The 26,699-nt window shown below is 43.1% G+C and overlaps 1 protein-coding gene across 1 annotated transcript in view; it reads left to right on the forward strand.

Moving 5' to 3' along the window:
* The first annotated feature begins 456 nt into the window (after positions 1-456).
* LOC111153449 (F-box and leucine rich repeat protein 7) overlaps positions 457-26,699 on the forward strand; it is a 380,271-nt gene continuing 354,028 nt past the window's right edge. Inside the window, exon 1 of the mRNA XM_022512472.1 lies at positions 457-674. Within this exon, the coding sequence (XP_022368180.1) occupies positions 638-674 (37 nt within the window). The 5' untranslated portion in view covers positions 457-637. The remainder of the gene's footprint in view (positions 675-26,699) is intronic.

Consider the following 26,699-nt stretch of genomic DNA (forward strand, 5'->3'; position numbering starts at 1 on the left):
CCCCGAAAAGGCGCGCTGCCCCTTTAAAAGGCCGCGCATCTCCGGGCCGGCCTTCCTCCCCCGGGCTCCAGCTGTGATTGACGCTGGGCGGCGAGAGGAGGCGCCTGGCGCTAACAAAAGTCCGGCCCGCGGGCGAGCTGCGCCGGGCCGCGAGTCTCTGCTCGCTCGGGGCACCCGCAACAAGTGGCCGCCGCGCCCTCCCCGGGGAAGCCGCGGGCGCGCAGGGGCGTCGAGAGGAGGCGGCCGAGCGGGGGAGCCCCGGCCGCCCGCGCGGCTCAGCCCCACCGCAGAGGGATCCGGGCGGGCGGATGGGGACCCGGCGGCGGCGGCGCGGCGAGCCTCTGGGCGGCCCCGGGGCGCGGGCTCTCCGCCGCGCTGCGCCCGCCGGCCCCGAACGCGGATTCTAAGAGCGGCGGCTGCTCCCGGCCCCACCCGGAGCCATCGGGGGTGCCAGGCGGGGACCGAGCGCCCCCTCCCAGCGGAGTGCAGGGGCCGTCCCCGGTCGGAGCCCGGCCCCGGAGCGTGGGGTATGCGCAGCTAACGGTCCCGTCGGGCGGGCTTTCCTCTGGTGGAGCGCGCAGGCGGTGCGCCCCAGCTATGGAGTGTCCGGGGAGACGGCGGGCATGACGGCGGCAGGATGGGCGCGAACAATGGCAAACAGTACGGCAGTGAGGGTGAGTGGGCCACCCGTCCTCAGACTCCCGGATCGCGCCCCCCTCCCCTCCCCCTCGCCCTCTCGTCTGGGAAGGAAGGTTCTCGCACGCTACCGTGGCGCACCCCTGTTTGGCACCGTGTCCGGGCCGTCACCCTCCCCTGTGGCACTGAGTGTCGAGGCGCCCCGAGGATGCTTTTCCACCGTGGGGGTCTCATTAAGCAAGTTGCCAGGTTGTTCTTGGGACGGCTCTAAGTTGCATTTCTGCCGTATTTCTGAGCACATGTGCCTCAGCTTTCCTTCCTTAAGCATCTGGGGTTTAGGATGATGGTTTGGCAGATGGCGGAAGACGTTTTTGAAAAATAACGCTGCGAAAACTTTCCCAGGCCTTTGTGCTCCAGTCCCCTGGATTCTCCTGTAGCAGGAACGACTTCTGGAAGAAGAAGTTAAGTTTCCATTCTCTGCTCAGTGCCCCTGAGCTGACAGCTTCGTGAAACACCACCTATGGGCCTCGCGAGGCGAGGAGTGGCCCAGGGCTTTGTCTGGGCTCTCTCGGGGCTCAAGACGGGCAAAGGACCATCTGTTACGTGGGGCTGGAAATTGCACAAAAATATTGCCTGTCAAGTGGGAACTTGGAAGTTGGGGGAACTTTAAACTCCACCTACTCCTAAAAGGATGATGGATGTGTGGGTTGGCTTCTCCCTCGCTCCTCCTCCTCTTTGCATAAAACCGCAGTATTGTAACCCAGCTGATTAACAGCCTGCCCCGGGTTTGCGTCCTGCAAGGGCTCTTTCCGCGGTTCAAAAGTTAGGAAGGTTTGTCTTTCGTGAACTTGACTGGAGGGGAGTGGAAGAGACCGGGTTGCTTTTATAAGCCCGCCCCCAAGGGACAGGCGGTTACAAACGGGGTCCAGCGCCTGCAGACTGGTAGGAATGCAGAATGGCTATTCAGCGTATGGCGTTAGGGAAACTCCTATCGTCCTGTTCAGAACTTTGAGGTGTGGCCACAGAACGTGGATGTCTCCCTGCGTTTGTGTCTGTGTTCGTTCTCAGCAGCTTGGTGAGATAACAGCAGAAATCGACCCTAGAAAACCATATCCTCAAGAACCTTTTGTTTAAATCGTTCTTTTCCAGATCACTATGTTTTGAATTCCATATATACTCCTTATTCTGGGCAGTTTCATAGGAGAGTTCTTCTTCTTCTTCTTCTTTTTTTTTAAAAACAATTTCATTGTTAAAAAAAGTTAAATGGTTGTCTTTTTAGATAGTGCATGTGAAAATATGCCGACAAAGATTATTGCGGAATCTTGGACACTCCCCAGAACTTCTCAATGTTTTAAAAATTTGTGGAAAACTGAAAGACTAAGCCTTTTACTCTGAATATTAAAAAGCTTGCAGGGAGTAAAGTGTGTGCCTGTCAATTGTTGGTATGCCTATATTGTGATATTTGAATACCATCAGGGTGGGGGGGAGGGACACCCCAAGAGGTAAATGGAGTCAGGGCTCTGCGTTCCTGAATAAAACCCCTCCAACACTCCTCCTAATCCTCTGCAACTTGTTCTTATATCCCAGCGTTCTGGTATTGTACAGTGTGTGGTGTATGACGACTTCCTGTCTGAACAGCAGAGTTTTCAACCCTTGGGAGAGAAAAAGAGAGACAGAGAACTAATGATCTCCAGCTGTTATCCGTAAATGCTACCTCTGCATTTTCACTTCAGCTGAAGTGAAATTTTACTGGGATCAGATTTAGATACACTGTGGAACTTTTTATAGGGAAAACCTCTTGGGCTCAGCTGATTCAAGGGAACCAATAGGAAGCTTTGGGTGGTAACTGAGGTTCGGCTGGAGGGAAACATTGTGCTTAGTGTTCAACTCTCTTCAAATGCTTGGAGATTCCTCTGTGATCAGCAAGGAAAAAATACAGAAGTAGAAGTGACATGAACTTTTAATAAAATCTTTTCTCCCTCCCCCCTACTTTAGTTACATTGGCCTTCTAAATAGGGTTATAACATGTGTACAGTTGACCTTTGAACAGTGTGGTGTTTCATTGCTCCTGTGCAGTTGAAACTTAGTGTAACTTTTGATGCCCCCCAACTATTGGCCAGAAGCCTTACTGATAGCACAGTTGATTCACGTGTATTTTGTATGTGTCATATGCTGTACTTGCAATAAAGTAAGCTAGAGAAAAGAAAATGTTATTAAAATCCTAAGGAAAATACGCTTACAATTCTATATTGTATTTACTAAAAAACTTGCATGTAAGTGAACCTACACAGTTCAAACCTGGTTTGCTCAAGGGTCAGCTTCTTTACAGTGTTACTGGATGGTCAAATATATGCAGGTAAGCCTGTTGGAATTCAATGTGTCAGTGCTATCTTAAAATGTCATATTTCAAAGAACGTGAAATCAGCCCTTCGACATAGTATCTCTATTAAGAAGACTGAGAATTAAGACAGTTTTAGTAGATTTAGTACAATTTAGGCATAGTTTGAAATTAAGATTTATTTCAAAGATTTATTTCCAACCATACCTCAGTTGTACTAAAAGAGGGAAATTATTAGTGGATGCATATCCACCAAATGCAGTGAGTGGCCACTCAACTCTAAAACCTAGGGGTTTGTGTAGACTTTGACGGTCGGCTCTTTAAGTATATTTTAGAGTTGACTCCACTGTGTAAATGCAAACCACCTTAATTTTACAAATGGTGTCGAACTATTGGAATGTTTAAAACTTGAGTATTTCATATGGAAACTTACCTTCTCTTGCTCCTCGAAAACTCCTTTTTCATTAAAACAACAAAAATTCTTCCTGAGGCTTCCCATGGCAGGTACAACAAGGGCAGAGAATTCCTATTCTGTGTAGTCGAAGGAACAGCAACATCAGCGTCACCTTGGAGCTTGTTAAAAATGCAGAATCTTAGGTTCTTCCTAGAAATTTGGGGACGTTCTTGTATTGAGTAGAGACCATTAATTTGGATGTCTATAAGTTTGAGTCCAACTTTGATTTAGCTACTGTGACCTTGCTCAAGTCTCCTGAAATCAAGAAACCCCTGACGTCTTTCTTCCCTAGAGAGAAGAGAGGAATTCTTTATTGACGTTATCTATGAAGAGCTCATTCTTGAGCACACAGACATTCATTTTATTTAGCTCTTATAATGCCTTAATGGACCACTTAACAGAGAGTAGCCTTGGAAGGTCTGTTACAATAAATAGGGAAGTTAAGACTGTTACTGCCATGAAATCCATAAGAGCCCCTCCCCCATTTGTCATCCCCTTTTCCCTCATCTCTCTCCTCCTCACTTACTCCCCATTCCTCTCCTAATTGAACCAGTCTTGAAATCCCTGCTTTTTTCCCCTTAAATTCTAGGTATGGGTAAATAATGGGTGTTTCCAAAGTGTTTTGTTTTCCCAAATACTTAGTGACTATTCAGGTTAATGGTTTAATTTGTAGCCTGAGCCCCTACACACACTTGGATTTTGCCCCAGGAAAAAGTTACCATACCATTCCCAATCTTTAGATTTCTAGAAACATAAATGAATATCTAAATGATTAGTATGTTCTGGTAAATCCCTTTATGGAGGTCTATGTTTTTCTCTTTATCTTCCATCAGGTATAACTTTCAGCCTGTGTGTAGAAACCTGGAGAATGAGTTGGAGTGCAGCAAAGCCATTATAACCATTAGCTTTGACTCCAGTTAAGCCAAAAAAAAAAAAAAAAAAAAAAAAAAAAATTCATTCAAGTAGGAAGAGGCAGGCTGCTTTCCTTGCCTTTTAAGGTGTCTGAGCCTCCCCCTCACTTACTCAGTGGTTACATTGTTATGTTTACTCTACTCCAGCAGGAGGGGGGGAAGTAATACACAGTTAACAACTCCTTTGCAAATTCCTGGGTGTTGTTGGATTGGAGCGATGAGGCCATAGTGATGGGGTTTGACCCTTGGGGTTGGTTCTGCTGCTCTGTTAACTGCCCGGGGCCCCTTTTCACCATGTCAGATCTGTGCTGTCGGATGCGAGGAGAGCCAGTTGCCAGAACACTAAATCATCACTCCTCCGTCACCACCTTGGGAAACATATCTTGGAATAATAATAATAATGGCGGCTAATGTTTATCAAAAGCTTACTGTGTCCAAGCATTATTCTAAGCCATTGACATACACTGACTCATGCAATCCTCATGACAGTTCTAAAGGCAGGCCCTCCTGAGGTCCTCATTTTACCAGTAGGGAAACACAGCTGCAGGGAGAATGAGACTTTCTCCTGGTCCTACAGCTAGGACAGGTGGAATTGGGACTCAGGGCCAAGCATATCTAAGCCCAGAGAATTTACTTCTTCAACTAATGTACACTGACTTCTTATTTCTTACTCTGTGCCAGAAACTCTTCTGGACAGTTGGGATGCATCAGTGGACAGATTAAGATCCTGTTGCTTGTCAGTCTTTTCTGTGTGTGTGTGTGTGTGTGTGTGTGTTGGGATGGAGGGAAAGTGGTACAATTAACAAATGTGCATAAACACACACAGTAATTCAATAAACCATGTGATACATTCTAAGGGGCTAATGTCTGAATAAAAAAAAAATCATCAGATGATTGGGAACTGGGAAGAACAGGCTGTTGCAATTTTAGTTAGAATAGTCACCATTGGCTCTGTTGAAAAGCTGGCATTTAGAGCAGGACTTAAAGGAAGTGGAAGACTGATCCTTGAGGATGAGGTGCATGTTGCCTGTTATTTGGAACCGCCGTGTTATACCAAGGGAACTACTCTGCGTTGGGGAGCCCAAGTCCTTATTTGATGGAAGTATCACATCACTAGTCTTCTAACCATAGCTACTGTGGAACAGAGTCAGTTTTGGTCACTGCACATTTTTTGTCTTATTTTTTTTTCTTTTTTGCCTAGAGTCTTTGTAAATGTCTTTTATCTAATATCAGATATTTTGTGACGGCTTTTGGGTGGAGGAAGCCTAGGACCTTCTCCTCTTGCTGCGACCATGGACTATTGCCTGACTCACTGGGTACGTAGACATCTCTCCAAAGATCTCCATAATTCTTAGATAAAAGTAGGTCTTCATTTTTTGCCTCCAGTTAATAATTTCATTCTGATGAAAATCAGAAGGTAAACCACACTGATTGCACTATTTGTTCAAATCGAAACATTAATGCAGCTAATGAGACCATCTTTCTTCTGACAATAAGAAGATATTCTTAGAGATTTGGGGTATCTTTTGCATGTTTAAAGTGGGAAAGCAAAGAGAGGGAACTTTTCTTTTCCCTTGGGATCAAGTCACACTAAAATGAATTCTGGGTTGATTTTGAGTAGTTAATAATAATTTAGCCCTTAGACTTTATCTAGAAGCTGTCCAGATAAACTTCGCTTGGCTGTTTAACTGGTGGGACATTCTAGATATCATGCATTTTGAGGTGGTGTTAGGTATGTATTCGAATATGTGACATAATCTTGAATAAAAGATTGATTATGTTCTCTGAATAATGAAGAAGGGGATAAATGAAGTCGAGAGACTTAATCTATTAAAAATAGTATTTGAAGCTCTGTCATGGTGAAAATTAATTGCAAAGTGCTAAGCAGAGACAATTTGTGTAAGTTACTAGACGGTTGATTTGGCTGCATCTGAGGAAGACCCTCATGGTTAGAGTGACCACTTCTGGGATAGGCTTTCCAGTGAGCCTGTGAGTCCTCAGATATGGGAAGGATGTGATCACAGTAAATGATGATATGCTAGAGATTTCTGCATTGAGTAAGGGGTATATTTTAGGACTCTACACCAAGTTCCCTAGCAAATATTCTGTCACAAGATGGGATTGGGAGGGAGACAAACCATAAGAGACTCTTAATCTCACAAAACAAACTGAGGGTTGCTGGGGGGGGGGGGAGTGGGTGGTTGGGTTATGGACGTTGGGGAGGGTATGTGCTATGGTGAGTGCTGTGGCGTGTGTAAACCTGGCGATTCACAGACCTGTACCCCTGAGGCTAATAATACATTCTATGTTAATAAAAAAATTCTGTCATGTGAAGTTATCTTTGATGAAGGGTTATTGTTTGGTTCCACACCTAACTCATTTTACTACTTTGCACCCCCCCCCGCAACAATACGCTCTGTCATTTTCAGTGTTAAAAGATATTCACCCACCTTGCCTGGGGGAATTTATTCTCTTTTTCTCCCTTGGTATCTGTCTATTGTATGTATGTACTTCTGTCTATTTGATTTATTTAGGTATTAACTGGAAAAATCCGGGACGTCTGGGAGGCTCAGTCGGTTAAGGGTCTGATTCTTGATTTCAGCTCAGGTCATGATCTCGGGGTCCTGGGACCCAGCGTAGTCTTGAGCTTCGTGCTCAGCATTGAGTCTGCTTGAGGTTCTCTCTCTCTGCCTCTCCCTTTTGTTCCCTCTGCTCCTGCTCTCTCTCAGATAAATAAATCTTTAAAAAAAAGAGGAAAATCTATTGATTTTGTTTATTTTCCTGCCCTCTGTGAACATAAACTCCAGCACCAAAAATTGGGTTCGAAAAATGCTTGTCCTTATTTCCAGTGTCGCGAAGGCCACTGATATAGCATCTACTGTCACTTTTATTATTACCCTTAAACATGCAGATCTGCTGAACTTGGAGCGAGCCCCTTAATTGTGTTGATGCTGAATGCCTTGAGTAAATGTTTTAACCTCGAGTATAAGACATTTAACTGGTATTATTGGTTAGTGGTATTTGATCAGAATCTGCAAATTGACTAGAACCACACAAAGAGAGCCATCTGCCTAGGAAGCTCTGATACACTTTTGTTCCGCACCATGTTTACTGCGAGTGAGAGTGAACAGCAGGTCTTCTGTCCAGTATTGGAGTCTATATCAGCTGAACTTTTCTAGAATGTAGCTGTTTTTGTTTGTTTGATTGTTGTTTTGGTTCTAGTTAAAGAAATTCAGAACTCTTCTCCCACCTACTCTTTGCGTTAAATCCCCAGATAGAATAGATTTGCCCTAAGGAAGTTCAGTATCTGAGAAGCAAGGCAGGGAGACAGATCCTTCTAGAACAGGGTGAGGAGAAGTCCTGATTCACAGGAAGACCCTAGAGGGGAAGTGTGACCAAGCATAGAGTTACTCTCTAAATAATGACAGCTCTGAACAGCATCTGCGCTTCCCAAAATATCTAAAGGATGTTTCGAAAACAACAGCAACAAACAGATATGTTGATGAGCAGTAGCTTAGACCCTTGGGAGAAGCTAAATGTTTTGTTAAGAGACTTTCCCTAGGCGTTCCCGAAAATCCTCAGGTTCTGTTTCCCATGTGGTTTATCTCATGGAAAGTGATTCCTGTGTGTTCTGTGAGTGAGGACCTCGGCATGATTCGGAGAAAGGGTAGGAGTGTCTGACCAGCCTGGGTCCCTCCCCAGTGTGCTCACCGCAACAGAGAGGAGAATGGAAACCTTTGAATAGAAGCTCTTAAAATGTGCTAGCTCTTAGCCCAAAGACAGGCAACTGTAAAACTTCTGACATAAATAATCGTTAACCATCTCTGCATTTTCCTCGGTAATGAAATATAAACACATGGTCAACATTTTCCCCGTTCCATGGTTGAAGAACTGTAGACTGTTTCTGGAGCCGTAAATCTCTATTAGGTTGTGCATTAGATGTGCTCATTCTATCAATTCCTATTTAAATTTGAAACCAGTAACAAAATGAAAAACAGTTGTTAACACTGCATGAACTCATAATTGTAACGTTAGAAGCCTTGAGCAATGCGTAGAAATGTTATTAAAACATTTTTTTGTTTGCTACCCTTTCTGCGGTAAATTCCTTTGCAGCATTTTTCAAGCAGATGTACCCATGGAAAGTGAATCAAAATTTCTAGAGAAACATTTCAGGAATTTTTCTTGTCCTTGTGGATTGACCTTCTGGCTACAAGTAACCCATTTCTTGGCAAGGTGGAGAAGTCAGGAAAAGGCTACTTCTATGTGCCCTGGAACCTGCTGGCCCAGTTGAGTACTTGGGTCAAATCGTGTTAGCATCTAAGTTAAGTCCAAGACGAAGGGCAGGTCTGACACGTTCCAACTGTCAGAAGTAGCTCAGAGCCCAGGAAGGAGGAGCAGGTAGGAGACTGAACATGAAGGAGAGAAAGGAACCCAAGTACAAGGAGAGGGGAAAAGAACAAATTCAGAGAATGGAATTTAGGGTATTGATTGCCTCATAATGTAAAGAACAGGGCCAGTGGTCCACTCAACTCTGTTTTCTTAAAAATGTTTTGGTTCGTGGAACAATAATGATTATTCATAGATATGAATACTGCTAAGTTTTATTGTATTTTTGGTCATCTAATAATTAATAATTGTTGAGCACTCACTAGGTGCACCTTCCCCCTCTGAGCAGTTTACACCTACTCGTTCTTATAGTTCATGACAGCCAGACAGGTGGGCGATGATGAGCCCATTTTACAGCTGCGAACAGGGAAGCCCAGGGCGCACAGCTAGTGAGTGGCCCGGTGATGCCTGCAGTCTCTTGGTGGCACTGGAGTCCGTGCCCTTCTAGCATGCCCATGACCTCCTCCTCCCTGGACATCGCAGGTGCAGCCAAAATGTTTCCAGTCTTTGTTTCTTTGTGTACCTTAAAGAATTGCAGTGGCCAGGAAGCATCCCCTAAAAACAGTGACAGTTTTACAGACTAGAAGATGGACAATGAAAGATGTTTTTGAAGGAAACTCTCAACCCATTTTACCTGGCTCCCCTGCGGCCAGATTACCAGCTCATGAGGTGGCAATCTGCTGACATCCTGGCCGGCTAACTAGGGGGCTAACTAGGGTCTCTAATGACTTCAGCATGTGAACTAATTAGCATACTGTTTAGAGTCTGCGGAGCGTAAAGTAGAGCCAAAATGCTGTTCTCCAGAGCCATGTGTCCTTTTCTTTGGTCTTTGTCCTGGGATAGCCCCCACCTGGGATAGCCTCACACCAGCTCACACACAAAAGCTAATGCAGGACTAAGAAAGGTACCCACATTTTCTTTCCTCCTCAATAGTTTATGCATTATATCTTCTATTTCCTCTGGTTTCAAAACCATGGATTTGAAACTGCTGTTAATACAGGGAATTATTCCAATAAGTATTGGAGAATTTGCCCTTCTCTTTTGCCAGTTTCTGGGAGACTTCTCCATAAGTATATCTATGAAATTGCTTTGGAAACTATGAAGCATTTCAGACATTAATCTTATTTATCATCACAGGGACTATGGGAGAGGTGTCTGTCATATCCCCAGTTTATAGGTGAGGAAACTGAGGCCTTGGTAGAGTGAGTTGCCTTGATTTTACAATGAAGATCAGGTGCGGTCGTCTTGATTCTAAATTTAGTACACTTTCGATGATACAGTCATTCTCTCTGAAGTGCTACAGGAAGCGATAGAATCATGCTGGAGGGTTATCACAGACATTCTTGATACTATTTTAAATTGCTTGCACCCCAGGATGAAAACGGGGATCAGTAAGCATCCATCCTTTAATCTCTTTTGCAGCAGAGAAGCCTAGCTCCCTAGTGGTCATCTCCAGCCATGGTGCCTGTGGGTACAGCCTCCTGGTGATAAGACGATCATAATGAGAATGCACAGAGTGAGCTATTGGATACATGTTCGGGATGAGATGACATTATTGGTTAGAGAGCACTTGCTAGTTGATAAAACTCAGCTGGGGCTTTCTTTTTTTTCTTTTTTCTTTTTTTTTTTAAGATTCTATTTACTTATTTGACAGACAAGTAGGCAGAGAGGCAGGCAGAGACAGAGAGGAGGAAGCAGGCTCCCCGAAGAGCAGAGAGCCTGATGCGGGGCTCGATCCCAGGACCCTGGGATCATGACCTGCGCCGAAGGCAGGGGCCCTAACCCACTGAGCCACCCAGGCACCCCTCAGCTGGGGCTTTGAGGGGCATTTACTTCCTCCAAAAACCTCTGCAGGGGATGCTTTAGAGAAAGTTATATCACTGCCTGAGAGATCAGAGAATCACCTCTTAAACTGGGGTTTCCTGATTCCCTTCCATCTTCTTCGTCCTTTGCTGTCGAATAACCACATTTCCCAGAGGCCTTTGGAAGTGCTGAGGGCCTGGGGCAGGTGTTTTAGGATGAGTGAATAGTGACTCAAGGAGGTTCTGTCATTGTGATAGAAATTCACCTTGTTCATTTAATTTTTAATTGCTTTACTTTCTGATCACTGTCTTCTAGTTGAATCGCAGTTTTTTCCTAGTTCCTGTTCTTTTGTATGTTTTCGTTGTCCACCTTGCATGGGCTTACCCTGATGTGACTGTAACCTACTCATAGAGTAGGTTCTCAATACGTTTTCTTGTTAAATAATGAAACAAGCATGAATCTTTAGCCATGGTCTTTGAGGGATCTAAGAAAAGCTTATGAAAACTCTATCATATTTTCAGCAAGTATTTCTTAGACTTGGACATTTTAACTCTAAAAAAAAAAGGTTTTTCCAGACACATGCTTTCTTCTGAGGATAGTCTAACTTGGCCCTTTATTTTTGACAATGGAGTTCCATCTTCTTATGGATGAAAATAGTTTAACTTGTGTATTTAAGGAGTGATGAGATGGGTATTTTTTAGTGTTGCTGAAGATAATTGTTGAAGATTTTTCAAGCTCACTGCCTTACAGTATCATCATCTTAACTATTTTTCAATGATTAGTATTGAGTTGAACAGAACTGAAGAGTATATTTTCCTTCAGTATATTTCAGTATTTAGTGAAGAGTGTATTGTTTGGTAATATATGCTTAACCTGACTTGGAAATTGATTTTACATGACAACTGAAGCAAATTATTAACCTAGAAAGCATTTTTAAAATTTGATCTTTCAGCTAATAAACCATTCCTTTGGTTCTGTGTTCTCTGGATTAAGTGCTCATAGGGCTGTGACTCTTTTAAAAATCTTATATTGATCTACTTCATGCTGAGTAGATGTGTCTCTATTTTATGTCTCTTTTTCTCCTTTATTATACAAAATGTAAAGTTCATTATGTGTGTCTGTTGTGATTGGAATAGTTTCTAGATCTTCTGCTTCTGGCTTCCCCCACGAAGTAAAATCAGAAGTAAAATAATAATCAATTTGAGAAAAAAAATTACTGAGGTGTGTGTGATGTATGGGTATGTACATGTACTTGAAACCATATTTAAATAATTCTTTTCTATAAATTTAGCCAAATCTATTCCTCTTCACACCTGTTTTTTTTTTTTCTCTAAGTGGAAAGAAATATATATCCTTTAAGGAATTTAAGAAACATAATTAAAATTAAAATGTCATTTGTTTCTTTACTATTATGGTGTGTTAGAGGAACGGCTTCCAACAAAAGGTCACCAAAAGTATCAAGCCATAGAGGAAGCAAACAGTCCAACACATAACCTTCATAGGCAACATTCATATGCTCATTTTTGTCTTTTTTTTTTTTTAATTTAATTTTTTATTTTTAAGATCAATAGCTACTCTGTTGGTTGGAAGGATTTGTGTTGCCCCATTTGGACAGTGTACATTGTGTAGCCTAGTATGAAAGTGACTTTCAAAACATGACATTTCTGTCCTGAACATCTTACTCTCCACATTTTATTTTATATCCACTCTGCTTATTTAATTATATTTTAATAATTTTCTCTATCTTCCATCTCTCTTGAAAGACCTCTCCTGTTGATTATCCTGTGAGCTTGTTTTGAGATACAGTGTCTCCTTGGGGAGTCTTTCTCCACTTCTAAAGCCGTAACAACATGAACTTAGCAATAAAAAGCCAATTCCCTCCCCTCGGTTGTGCTTCAAATAGTCATTTCTTTGATACAGGCTAATAAAAACAGGAAAAGGATCATTTTTAAATGCTTGGGTTAGGGTTGCTTTACTTGCAATAAGGAAAATTGCCTCACAAGGGGGAGCGTGGCTAATAAAGATAGAACTAACTGAGTAATTGTATTCAGTCTAATGCTGGAATCCCCAGGCTGTTGCCTGCAAATCTCATTTCATCTTGGGATTGCTGTGTGTCCACTGTGGTGTGTAGATTTCAGTTTGCCGCTGCTACCGATCATCTCTGCACAGTTACGGAAGATGAATTTCAGATGCTACTGGAGATTTTTGGTTTGGGTGGGTTCTTTTTTCCTTAGTGATGTTTGTAAGGTCACCAAAGGGCTTTGGATGTTGACCAAGAATGAAGTATGGAATACGGTCTTGGCTACTGTAGCGGTGGCAGTGACCGTCGTGATCCTTACAAAGAGATGGCGGCACGAAGACATGAAACTGCTTTGCCAAAGTCATGCAGATAGCAAGGTTTTAGGACCCTGACATTGTTTTCTTAGTCCAAGCTGTTTCTTTTCCATCCCTTTCTTTCCTCCTCATCGTGCTTCACACCCTGTTCTTCTGACTTTAAGACAATTCGAGGTGGATATCCTTTCTGCTTGACCTTCCTGTCCTGTGGCCCCTTCAAGGAGGACCCTCTCAGACCTTCAGCTCACAGGTCCTTGGCACAGATGACTCATAGCCCACTGCCTCTCTAGAAATTATTCGCACCTAAGCCAAAGGAGCAGCCCTCATTGCATGACTAACTGAGGCAGGGATGCCATCTGGGACAACTCAGGAAGGCCCTCCAGGGTCCGAGGTCCCTGGACTTGACCGAGACTGGTGTAGCTCCATCACAGACCAACATCTGTCCATCCAATCTGCCTTCTCCTTTGCCTTTCCCAAGTGTGATCCTGAGGGTAATTCCCGAGAAACTGCCCCTAAACTCATCACAGAGACTGTTTGCCAGGGGACTCAGCATAAGAAAAATGGAGCAGTTGGAATGGGATTCTATTCTGGCAGTGGTCAAGGGCGGGATGGCACTGCTGGGAGAATCATCTTCCTGGGAATCCTGGCGGTCCTTATAGGAGAGCCTTCAGCTGAGAGGTAAGAGACCTGCACCAGTTTTCTGCCTGGGGACCAGTCTCATCCTTTCACTGTATAGATTAGGAAAGCAAACCCCATACCCTAAAGTGACTTGACCAATAGCACATAGCCAGTTGGCAAAAGAGAACAAACAAGCTTATACCCCTCGCTGGTGGTGTTGGTGCTATTTTTGAAGAGCCGTTTTGGAACTTGTTCTGAGTCGTTCTGCTGTTGTAACTCCGAATTGGCTGCAGATGGGTCTAGAGACCATTCATCTATCTGATCCACGTGTTCTGCTCTGGCCCTGAAATCAGACATCTCAATAATTCCTTTGTGGCCTTATTTTGCTGATCGTCCACTATTCTTTGAGGAGTGATCGCCGAAGCTCACCGCGGTTGGTAGTAGAGTAGTGAAGAAGAGGAAGAAATAGTGTGGTAGAAACAGATGGTCACGGTTGTTTTTGCCTGAAATCAGCATTTCGTGTTAACTGGCTATTAGGAGAATTGGGAAATTGGCAAGGCTTACTACATGATAGACCAGTGGCAAGTACACATTCATTAGACAGATGAAACATGCAGCCGTGGGTTGCAACAGTCATAAGCAAAATGAAAAATGACTACAAATTAATATGTAGTCTCATGATCACCCTAAATAGTTTATTAGTCATTTTATTATGCTCAAATAATGTTCTGTGGAGATTATCAAACTATTATGAGCTCAGAGTCACTATGATCCTGAGAAATTTGGAAGTAATTGAAAAGCAAATTATTAGTTTATTATTATTGCTACTACAAGGATTCAGATTTTATATACTTTCCTTGGCATAATTCACCAGCCACTCTACCTGAAATTATTCTTTGACTCCTATTGTCTGTAAATTAAGTCAAAATTTATTTTATTTGGTGTTCAAGGCCTTATGTATGCTGTACTTTCTCTCAGGCTTTCTCTTCTATGTGTAATTCATACCTCAGACTTTATTTTCCAAGATTTGTGTCTTTTGTCATGCTGGTCCTTTTCTTCTGGGACCATTCTTCCCTAGTGACTGCCCGTCAATGAAATTTTCTCTATAAAATTTAACCCCTTGCTGCAAGGAAACAGGTCAGGTGTTCCCAACTGGATTTACTCTTTCTTCCCTCTGAACCACCATGACATTTTATTTGTATGGATTTTTTTATGTCCTACTTTGCATTTAGCTGCTCTCATCTCTCAAATTCAAGAAGTATTTGTAGGTATCGCTGGACCTGTACTAGCTAATGGAGATTAAAAAGTATAAGAACTTGATCTTCACCTAAGGGGTCTCCAGTCTGGTGAATTGCATATAAGAAAGTGCTGGAGGAGCCAGGCATGGCCAAGCTAAAGCATGGGATGGAAGACACAAACCAGTCCGTGGTGACCCTCAGCAGGAACTATCCACTTCTCATCTGAGGGGACCTTGAATGGAGTCTAGAAAGATGAGGAAGGGCATGCCAGGTGTGGCTAAGAGGGAGGTATGTAGAACAACAGAAAGTCAGACAAAGAGGCAGGAACCAGTGGATGAGCTACAGGTGAGGAGAACGTGATCTGAGTTGAGCCTCACACCTGGACAGGTAGACAGGTTTATATGGCCGTGAAAGCCTGGTGAAGGTGGCTAGCAGGAGGAAGCCAGTGGTAAATGTTTAGCGATGGCAGCCTTGGACAGATTTATAGAAATCACTGAAAAAAACCTATGGATTACTCTTCTCCACTACTTGTGTTGTTTCCTTGTGAAGAGGGTGTCATTAATATAACTCCTGGCTTGGAGAATTTACCCAATTGGTAAATTTGGGAGAAGTGAAGTCCGCTTCTGAGCTCCATCCTGTTTTCCTCTTGAGAAGGAGCTGCCCTCGGGGGAGCAGCTTCTCTGGGGGAAGCTCTTTGAGCGGAATTCCACGAGTAGACCGGCTTTGGTCTCATGCTTGCCAGCACTTAGGTTCAACATTATTAACTGCCTGGCTGTGGACCTAAAACCACAACCTCTGAACTAGAGTTCCCAGAAATAAAGGTGCCGTTTTTCTCTCTGTCTGCCACTCCTTTTAAGAAAACTTATTATTAATTTAATTTGCTTTAGACCTGGGTGGGAGAAAGTGGTACTCTTCATGGAGGCCCATCAAGACACTAACTGTAATGTGTGGTGGGAGATGGGAAGAACAACTAAACGAGAGCAGGTAAAAATCTGAATTATGGCAGGGGTAAAATGACTGAAGAGGATGATGTGGCTTCCAATGATAAAAAGAAGATAGAATAAACAGGACCTGGTGACTAATAGGCTGAGGGGAAGAGGGAGATGGAAGGCTCTAGAAGGATCCTGCCTTCTGGTTAGGGTGGTTTCAGGCCACATGAGTTCACATACCTTCACGTTCTGATTGACCTGCGTTAGCATTGAGTTGGCTTTTCAGGCCAGGACGGTTAATCTGGCCTTTCATTTCTCCTTGGTCATCATCATCTAGGATCTGAGAGAATTTCTCAGGGACTGATCAAAGTATTTAATTCGTTTTTTAATTCATTCGGCCATTTGATATTTGTTAATTTCCTCCTATGTGTCAAAACCCATCTTGGCTTGCCCATGATATACAGTGATGAATAAAACATTCGCTTGTCCTCTGCGGACTAACACAAGAGTCTAGGGAGCGAGCCAGAACCATAAGGGAGGGAGTGGGAGTGGGTGGGGCACGGTGCTGATCAGACAGCTTTGGAGCCAAAGAGCCTGAGTTAGAATCTGGACCCTGCTGCTTGCAAGTCAGGTGAGAACCAGAGCCTTGTTTTTAAGGTAGCCAAGTCAGCATCTACCTCAAATGAAACTTCACACTTTCTAAATTCTCCTGATTTGGCCCCAAAAACGAGTGGCTTGGCTTTGAGCAAATTCTGCCAGAAATGTAGAAAATTGGGGGGAAAAAGTTGTTTTTGGAATTCATTTTTAAAACAGGAAATTCCTGTCTCTAGCTGAAAGAAGTTGTCACAGGAGCGACTTTAAGTTATGCTCTATTTCTCCCTCTTTTGGACAATCCCTTCAGAGCGCACTTGATGCAGGAAAGTTAAAACGTGGGTTATTTTTGGGAGAAGTTTTCATTTTTGAGTTCTCGTTGCATCAGGGATCTCAAAAGAGTCTGAGCTCTCTTATTATGATGGCAATTCTAGACATTACTAAAAAGTGGAGAAAGAACGGGTTTGCAGTGTTGAGCAACAGACCTGGTATTCAAAGAGAATGATATGCTGATTTGTAGGTTTTCATGCCATTTCAGACAAATATGGACTTTTTAATGTTCTAAAATTGGTGGGGAAAATCCCACTGTTTCTGGAGTCCTCGATTCAATGTAAAATACTATCCACATATGCAAATTTTGTGCACGTGTGTGTGTATGTATGGAAACTTACTGTTCCTATTTCAGTGGTTACAGGATCAAACCATAGGCTCTGCACCAGATTCTGGCACATTTATTTGCTATGATTTTAGTTTGTCCCCCAGTGTCCCACAGCACATAAATTGAAAAAGGTAGCTGAATTAGGTAGAAGGTGGTACAGAAGCAGGGATCAGGTTTCTTAATGGGTACTATCTGCTTTATCTAAAATTACTGTTATTTAAGCAAGAACAAAAATACCCCAGTTTTGTCATGGCAGTTTGTTTTTCCCATAAATGGAGAGAAATCCAGTATCCTTCTGTAAGGAATTTAAGAAATACAATTTAAAGTATCATTTGTTTCTTTAATAATAGGGTGTCCGTTCTACAAGGGGATACGATCCGCTCTCCCTTATGTTAAAGAACCCTGTGTTTTAAAGTTGGATGGAACTCTAGTGATGTCCAGTGCTGTCCTTTGGGGACCAATGGACTCAGGCAAAGTTCTGTATGAGGTACAATAACCAGCATGGTGACTAATAACACAACAGTCTTAGATGTTGAACTTTGTGGGTTTCAAACTGGTTCTCCAATTATCAGTTGTGTGATCTTGTGCAAGTTATCTAGCCTCTCTGTGCCTCAGTTTGTGCACCTGGAAAATGGAGCCAGTGGCAGTTTTTCCCTCCCAAGAGTTGTCAGGGAATGGATTCATTTAGTAGATACGAAGGCATAGTGCCTGGCACAGCAAATTCTGCTTGTTCATCTATGATGATCCACATCTCGACAACTCTGAGATGCAGTGACGTCACTGATTCCTTGATCTCAAAATGCATTACTGGCAAGTTTCACAAAATTACGGTATGATCTGCTGCAGGGGCTGGAAGGTGATATTGATTCTCAGATGAAGGTGAAATGGACGGTAAGGGGGCGGAGCTTAGCATCAGGGAGATAGGGGTGCTATTATTCTTCTGTAGTTGACTTAAGGCAGAGTTGGAATTAGAAGCTGCGTCTCCTAATCCAACCCTCAGTCCATTATTCTACACTTTATATCTAGGTAATGTAGACACTTGGACTTTGAGAAAGAAAATGTTTAGCTGTTTATTCTGACCACGCAGAGCCTACTCTTCTTTGGATGATATTGTTTGACTCAGAACTGTTGCGACACAGTTCGCGACAACAGAACTGTTGCAACAAAACACAAGTTTTGTGGCTCCAAGTCCTACAAGAAACTAAGTATGATGCTCCTATGTTATTGCAGAAAGGAGGCTACAGAAATGCCCGGATTTCCCTCAAAGAATGAGCCGCCTCTCTTGGCCTGTGCTTGTGGGCTGAGGGGTGACATTGCCCTCTGTGTGCTGTTGCTTCCTGTTTGGGTGGGTTAGATCTTTAAACAATGATAAATGTCTTTATGCTGAGTAAAGATTCAAATTCACCTGCAGCTTTTAATCATAATTAGAACTTGCTGTTTTCCTTGATGGTAAAAGTTCATCCAACAATGGAGGCTGGGGTGTCCATTTGTTAAAATTACTGATCAGGTCATTTGGGGCAAAAACCGTGCACATTTTCTAGGTGTCTGTGTAAATCCCCACAGGAGTGCCTAAGTGAGGACTTTTGTGAATATATTTAAGACTTTGGGCCAGACTTTCTGTTTGATTTGTTCCTTCATTACTGTTTTATTATTTGTCCTGCTCTAGATGACCTGCCTTCTCTCACCCACAGCTCCCTCTCCCTTGCCCTCATGCCCCTGCTATCCCTCCCCTCACCCTGCTCTCCTAGCCCTCTCTTCTTCCTTCTGTCTCTCTGTCTCTGCAAAGTTTATATTTGACTGTTGTCTCTGGGCAGTCTGCCTGGTTTGCTTTATTTGTTTCTCATAACTGTATCTAGAGCCTCAGTTACATGTTTCAGATGGATATTTCAGATGGCATTTTGTCTCCTTTATAAGACAAGTATTTTCCTAGGGTTTTGTGTTTTACAATCCACATGCAAACCCAGCCTCTCCAAAGTGGAGCTTTACAAAGCGAGTGCCCAAATCGATGAGAAGGTATTCTAAATATCCCTAAATTAAGTTTTACCGTCCCAGGTCTCTGAATAATGGAATAAAAGCAATAAATTACTAGTTAGGCTTTGTACCTTGCTCTTCAACAAAGATAATCTGCTGAGTTTAGCTATATGGAAGACAAATGCACTGATGATGGTGTAAAGGACCCCCAGGTGTCCTTCATATTGAAATGTAAGCTAGCATCAGCTTTAAAAGGAAGGTACAACCCTTAACACTTCCTCCTTAATCTCAGCCCAGAGTCTGTTTCTACTTTGAGAAAACTGTGGTTTGAGGCCTTCTCTTATTCTGTGACATTCTAGCAAAAACTCTAAGCTTTCAAAATTAGGTCTTCCTGTGAGGATAATGGTTCTTTCTAACTGTGCCTTTAAGTTTAGTTGTTCCAGACACTGCATTGTCCAATTGAGCAGTAACTAGAGACTAGCTCCATGCAGCTTTTAAAAGTTAAATGAACTACAATTTAATCAAATTAAAAAATTCAGTTCCCCAGGCACAATAGCCATATGGCAAGGGCTCATTCTCCATATGTGGCTACCATATTGGGTAGTGAAGATACGGAACATCACCATCACGGAGAAAGTCCCATTGCGCAGTGTTGTTGCAGAGGATTTGAGTTGGAGTAAATGGCACTAACCAGTAGAGTTCACAGAGTTATTAGGGGGTAACTAAGCTGCTTTAACAAGAGATGACAAAAATACAGCAAATGAAAGAATATAAACAACTCTTCCTAAAACATCCAGCAGGTGAGCGGTCCACATTGCACATGGGGCACTTTTTTATAAATCATTCCTAGATATGATTCCTTCCATCTTTTTGGCTCAGCATTCCCAAGGCATCATGAGTATCTGTGTTCCAGTTTTGAAGAGGAACAGAAAGAATGCCGGGGCGAGTGGCTTTCTTAATTGGTTGACAATGACCCGGGCATGGTTGACGTCACTTTTGTTCCCATCCTCTTGCTCCAAATCCATGGCTCCACCCCCCTCGGCAGGTGAAATCAGGGAAGGTAGCCTTTGGCTTGGTGGGGTGTATTCAGCTTAAATTATCATGGGGAGTAGGGGGAGAAGAAGAGGAGAATGGATTTTGGGGGAATAGTTTCTACCACAGAGCTAATGTTCAGTAGAGGGGATTTGGTATTTAATGTGTTGGTTTATTTGGCATAGTTTTTGAGTGTTAGGAGAGATGATGTGGGGATTTAATTTGGCTATTGCTTGGCCTTCAGCTTTTACTTGTTGTCATTTAAGTGGGTATGGACATAAAACCCTAGTAAACTAGAGCGGAACATTTTATACACCTGGTTTTGTTCCTACATCGACTGAATAACCCGAGATAACCCGAGTGTGTGTGGAGTGGCTCAGTTTGGATTCTTTTTTTTTTTTTTTTTTTTTTTATTTGTCAGAGAGAGAGAGAGAGGGAGAGAGCAAGCACAGGCAGACAGAATGGCAGGCAGAGGCAGAGGGAGAAGCAGGCTCCCTGCTGAGCAAGGAGCCCGATGTGGGACTCGATCCCAGGACGCTGGGATCATGACCTGAGCCGAAGGCAGCTGCTTAACCAACTGAGCCACCCAGGCGTCCCTCAGTTTGGATTCTTACATGGAACCACAGAGCTGTGACTCTCAGAATGCTTTTAATGCTAGGTGGAGTTGGGGATTGAAAATATTGACTGTCTGGCTACTCAAAGCAAAGGCTTGAGTAAGGCAGTGAAATATACTTCAACAGAATGGATTTTATGGGCCATTAGTGTGAGTAAATGATGCTTCCTTCATGGGAGGCGGAAGAACTCGTTTCTGTAATGAACCAATAAACTTCTTCTGGAGAAGCCCAAGACATTCTTTTCAAATTAGTGGAATTATATTTTACTTTCCTTTTTCTTTTTTAGAATCAAAATGGGAACTGTCTTTGTGCATCTATGTGTGTGATTGCTCTACCACGTGGTAGTGGAGAAAGGTGATGACCCCTTTCTTTCTTATTCCAAACCTGGTAGGATTATGTATTGTCAGAGTACGCTTTGTAGAGCTGGTGTTACTCTCTGTAGGTTATAGATTGGGGCCAGTAACTCATGCCATTAATTGCTGTGATCATTACATTCTCTTTTTTGTTACTAACACACAGAAGTTTATCTTCTCAGGTGGTGTGTTAGACTATTTTATCTATTTATAATAGGAGATTAAATGAAAAAATTTTAAAAGTTGTGTTCAAGATGTTACCTCATCTGACCCAATCTTCTTTAATTACTTACACATTGACCTTAGTCATAGAATATTGAGGTCTGCTGTGTAACCTAGCACTAAATTAGTTCTTGTATACTGCCATTTTTCTCTCCTTGCTTCCCCCAACCTTTGCTAGGACGTGGACTATATCAAACTTACAATTTTTATGCCTCCTCTTCTTGTCGTTCCTCCACAATATGGAGCTATGCTCAAAGAAACCCTTTTTTGTTTGTTGTTGTTTCAGGGCCAAGAGTGTGCCATCTCTGATAAATTACGCTCTAAACCTTGGTGTCTTCAACTATAACATGGAGGTGTTTTAATAAGTGTATCATAGGCTTCCATGATGATGACATATTTTGTATAAAATGCTAATATATCGGTTGGTATATAGTGAGTGCTAGATACAAATTATTCCTCGTTGTTATTACAACCAAACCACGTGTGCCCAAATACAGTTGGTGAATAAGTCTGCTCAGTATCGAGTAGGCAAATCCATCTTTTGGCAGTGTCTATTTCTAGCCAACACTAGAAATGAAGAGTTTTGGTTTCCTGACAATTCATAGCATCTAATAGAGTTCCCCATTTTACTATTAAGTGATATTGCCCTCTACCATTTAAAAAGTATTTTGAAGTGAGAATGAACAATTCTGGAATAATCTGGTTTAGTTTGTTAACGGAAGGAGCTGTGATTAATGCTTCTTTCACAGCCTTTATTTTATCTAGCACTTGGATAAAGCAACATTCTGAGATAATTCCTTGAGGACAAATTCTGAGGGACAAACCCTTCTATTAGTAAGGTGTTTCCTTGGCTAAGTTAAAAGTTAAAGGATTTAATGAAGGCTGACTAAAAATCCTTCTTTCAAAAGCTTTACTGACCATCTGGGACCCAAATTGCTTTGTCACAAAAATAACATTTCAGTGGCCATTGTCCTCTCTAATGGGCTGCATTTCCAGCCTTGTCCTCCAGCATAAGCTCATCCTTGGCGGTATCTTCCAGATCTCTCGCCAGAGAACAAAGAAGTTTGGATCCTCTGCCTTTAGAGGGGAGAATCAGAGTTCAAGAAAAACTTACATCACACCAATGTTACATAATCAGCAGCAACCAGAACAGAGGATGTAGAGGGGAGTGGATGCAAGAGCCACTTAGAGCTTCACGTTGGCAGAATTTTGATGATGAATTGGATGTCAGAATAATTTCTGACATTTCTGATGTAGAAGACTGGTTGATTGGGGGTGTCATTCTCCCGTCAGAGGAAATGCAGCAAGAGGACCAAAATTTAGAGGCACAATAGTGTGTTCCGGACTTGTGGAGTTTGGGGGTGTCTGTGGGATGCCCAAATGGGGGTGCCTAGTGGACATTAGAGTCTGAAGCTCGAGAAGAAATCTGGTTCTGAGAGTCTTGGGGTCATCCTGTAGCTGAAATCACTAGTGTGCATAAGGTTGGCCAAGGAGCGCGTTTCTTAGGGAATGCCACTCTAGGTCTGATGCAAGCCACACTTTTGTCTTAATGCGCCGCATGCCGTGGCTGTTCCATAAACATTTGGTGAAAATGACAAAAAAAAGAAAAAAAACAGATTGGCTCACGGGGATAAACTGTTTTCTCTTTTTGGCTCCCTAGAAATGACAAAACATTTTTTGTGGTTGGATAAAGAGGGTATGGTATGGGGTTATGAGTGATATTAAGCACTGTTTACATGCAGGGAGCCGAGGGAATTTATGAATGACTTTCAGAGAGCCCACAGAAACTTCAGATTATATACAGAAATGGGTAAAGGAGCCATAATTTTTTATCAGATTCTCAAGAGTCATGAAAATGGTCGAATAAATGCGTGTTATCTCAGAGGCGAGTAAAAGGAATAAAGATCACATCAGAATAACTCAGAAAGCCAGAAAAATCACCTATATGACAAGGGGGCCCAGTTCCTCCACGCTATGCTTTTTCACCCCGTTGCCAGTACTGTACAATGCTGGAGGAATTTGGGGGTCAGGAGTTTCACGGTGTGGCTTGGCAGAATCAAAGGCCAAAATATGATTAATTCTGGATGTGGATAATCTTAGAAGGACAAGGAATGTAGGGAGGATTAAGGGTAATTTCTAAAAACTGGCTACTTCCTTAGTCAGAATATTCACTGTCTTGTTTATTACAGATAATGAGACAAGGAAGGTACTTTTGAGAACATTCAACCAAACATTCCTAGTTACTTGATGAAGGAGTAACATTTTTGTTTTCTTTTGTTCTCTTCTGAAATCGATTTTATTTTTTAGAGCAGTTTTAGGTTCCCAGCAAACCTGAGAGGGAGGTCCAGAGCTTTTCCATTTCCCTCCTGCCTACCCACTTAATCCTCCCCGCCCCTCCCTACCCCACGGGGAGCCTCCCTCATTATCAGCATTCCCCACCAGAGGGTACAGTTGTTACAGTTGATGAACCTACACTGACACATCATTACCACTCAGTGTTGTACATTCTTTGGGTTTGCAAATGCATAATGACATATATCCACAATTACAGTATCCTGCAGATTGGTTTCACTGCCCTAACGATCCTCGGTGCTCCTCATACTCATCCCTCCTTTCCCACTGACTCTTGGCGATTGCTGACTTCTTTTCTGTCTGCCCACTGTTGTCCTTTCCAAGATACGGAATAGTTGGAATCTTAGGGTATGCAGGCATTTTCAACTGGCTTCTTTCTTTTAGTCATATGCATTTAAGGTTTCTGCGTGTCTTTTCACGGGTGATGGCTCATGGCTTTTTAGTGCTAGTAGTACCCCATTGTCTGGATGTGCTACAATTTATCTAGCCATTCAGCTGCTGCAGGACATCTTAGCTGCTTCCAAGTTTTGGCAATTATGAATAAAGCTGCTATAAACTAAGCATTCACATGCAGGTTTTGTGTACACGTAAGTTTTCAACTCCTTTGGGTAAATACCATGGAGTGTGATTTGGGATCAGATGGTAAGAGTGTGTTTAGTTTTATAAGAAACCTCCAAACGGTCTTCCCAGTTGGCTACGCCATCTTGCTTTCCCACCAGCAGTGAATGGGGCTTCTGTCGCTCCACATCCTTGTGGCCATTGTGGCCTGCATTGTGGCCATTCTCAGAGGTGTGTAGTAGTATCTCGTTCTTTTAATTTGCATTTCCTTGATGACTTACGATATAGAGCATCTTTTCATATGCTGATTTTCCACCTGTATATCTTCTTTGGAGAGCAGCATTTTTTTTTATTAAAAAAAATTTTTTTAAGATTTTATTTTTTATTTGACAGGCAGAGATCACAAGCAGGCAGAGAGGCAGGCAGAGAGAGAGGAGGAAGCAGGCTCCCCGCTGGGCAGAGAGCCCTATGTGGGGCTCAGTCCCAGGACCCTGGGATCATGACCTGAGCTGAAGACAGAGGCTTTAACCCACTGAGCCACCCAGGGGCCCCTAGAGTAGCATTTTAAACAAGATATTAAATTGCAAGTTTTTTACTGAGATATGAAAGCACAGTAGATAGGGCACCACAAAGACCCCAGACCAGATACACATTGGTTAATGAAATTTCAAAAACCAGTCTTTTAGTCCTTGAGGCACTCACTGCGTAGAGGCTAGGAAGGGTTGAGATGAAAAGAGACGAATACAGTGAATATGTTTAGAGAGAGTTATTGGAGTTCTGAGGGGCCCCTTCCCCAGCCCATAGAGAATAGGAGGGATACCTGCTCTTCCCTCAAGGCCACTGAGAAGTCTTCAACCTGACAGCTGGCAGTGGTCCCTAAAGTGGGACGAGTGACAGAGTTGTGGGGTTTTTCTTACCTGAAAAATCTTTCTGGCTAGCTACTTCAGTGCACAGAGCCAAGGGAGTTAATAGGGAAAGGTGCTTTTCCAAGGACATGAATGGGAGCTAAGGGCCAGAGGGTCTAGGACGCTGTTAAATCTCTCCCCCTGGCATTGGCTGCCTCTCTGCAGAGGCAAGCTGGAGGCATCCCTGGACCCTGGGTTACAGAGTGAGCAAGTGATCAGCTGGAAGAAAGTGCGTCTTCCACGTGAAGGGAACTGTTGTGAGAGAGACAGAGCTATGGTGAGGAGGGGTAACGTGTGGTATTCAGAAAGATGCATTAAGTCTTAGCCCAACCCAGGTTCTGTCAGTGCCAGTCAAATAAGATTTCTTCTGCTCGTCTCATCTCTCCTCTTCGTAGGACTCCGTTCCCTGAGTTTCTGTCCGGGAGCAGGGGAACGCCCCCCCCCCCCCCCCCCCCCCCCCCCCCCCCGCCCCGGTGGTCGGGCGGGGGGGGGGGGGCCCCCCCCCCCCCCCCCCCCCCGCCAAGTATACGCTAAGGTGGCAGAGGAGAACTGGCATAAATGACACCTTGAGTCCTGCTTATTCACTGTGTCTCTTACATACATTGGAAAACATTGTACAATACACTGAAGGTTGTAACTCTCTGCAGGAAAAAATTCTTGATCCTATTTATTTCTGAGAACATGATTTTTAGTAGGCAGCTATATTGTGAGTAATATTCTACTATTTTCATCAGCTAAGAATGAGAAGAAATAGCATTGATGGTGCTTTTCAGCGGGTTTGTTATTTTTAGAAAATTCAAGTAAAGGCTGGTATCTTCAGGGGATAAACTGGCGATGCCGTACCCCCCTCTCCCATGTCTTACGCAGCATAATTGCATTGATAGGAGTGGGGGAGGTAGAGTAATTGGCTTGTGCTCTATCATAGGACAGAAATCAGCAGATTCAAGTTGACATTGAAAGTCAAGTTTTCAAGAAATTACTGGCATTCACGAGCTCAGAATATTAATGGCAAATGTGCTTAGGGAACCTGATACTCTCTCTTCCATGCATCCTGGCAGAGTCCGCTATTTAAATCTATTTAAATGCATCTACTCTGATTATGAAAGGCCCCACACAGGCCAGTGTGCACTTGGAGGGGCCGGTGGGGACAGGGGGTCAGTGACATTGTGTTGGTACGATTCCAGCTCAAATGTGGGGGAAATCATTTTGTTTGCTTACTTGCGGGTTTACACAAACTCACAAAGCCTGTTGGGGTGATTCCCCTGTACAGATTTAGAGACGGCTTATATTAGAAGAGCCAGTAAAAAAACGTCAATGGAGAAGAAAATGAAAATGTATTCTTACGAGTGGCAGACAGAAGAAAAAATTCTAGAGGATAAACAGAAGGAAAAAGCGCACCCACTTTTTATTAGCTTACAGAACTAAAATGATTTGCAGATGTTCAGCTCAGCGTTTCACATAAAACATACTTATATACCTGGGCTTTTTTCTCCCTCACTTATTTTAATAGCTGAAGCATCTTTCTCTTGCGAGCGATTTATTCTAATGGCAATAAAAATGCAACAGCCCTACCTCATTATGCCCAAAAGCAAGAGAACTTCCATGGCATCTTAGCTTGCCTTGTTGGATTGTGCCCCGGTGACTGACAGCAGCCACATCTAACCAGACCCTCCGATGAGTGAGGTAGTAAATAGGGAGCCACAGCAGGATAGCACAGCTTTTGAGGTGGGACTCCGCTTTTGCGTTTCTCCTCACCTGCCCACAAACATAACGTTCAGAGCAAGGAGGTCAGGATC

This window comes from Enhydra lutris, unplaced genomic scaffold (assembly GCF_002288905.1).
Source record: "Enhydra lutris kenyoni isolate GAN:26980312 unplaced genomic scaffold, ASM228890v2 scaffoldscaffold32, whole genome shotgun sequence".
In the NCBI taxonomy this organism is placed as follows: Eukaryota; Metazoa; Chordata; class Mammalia; order Carnivora; family Mustelidae; genus Enhydra; species Enhydra lutris.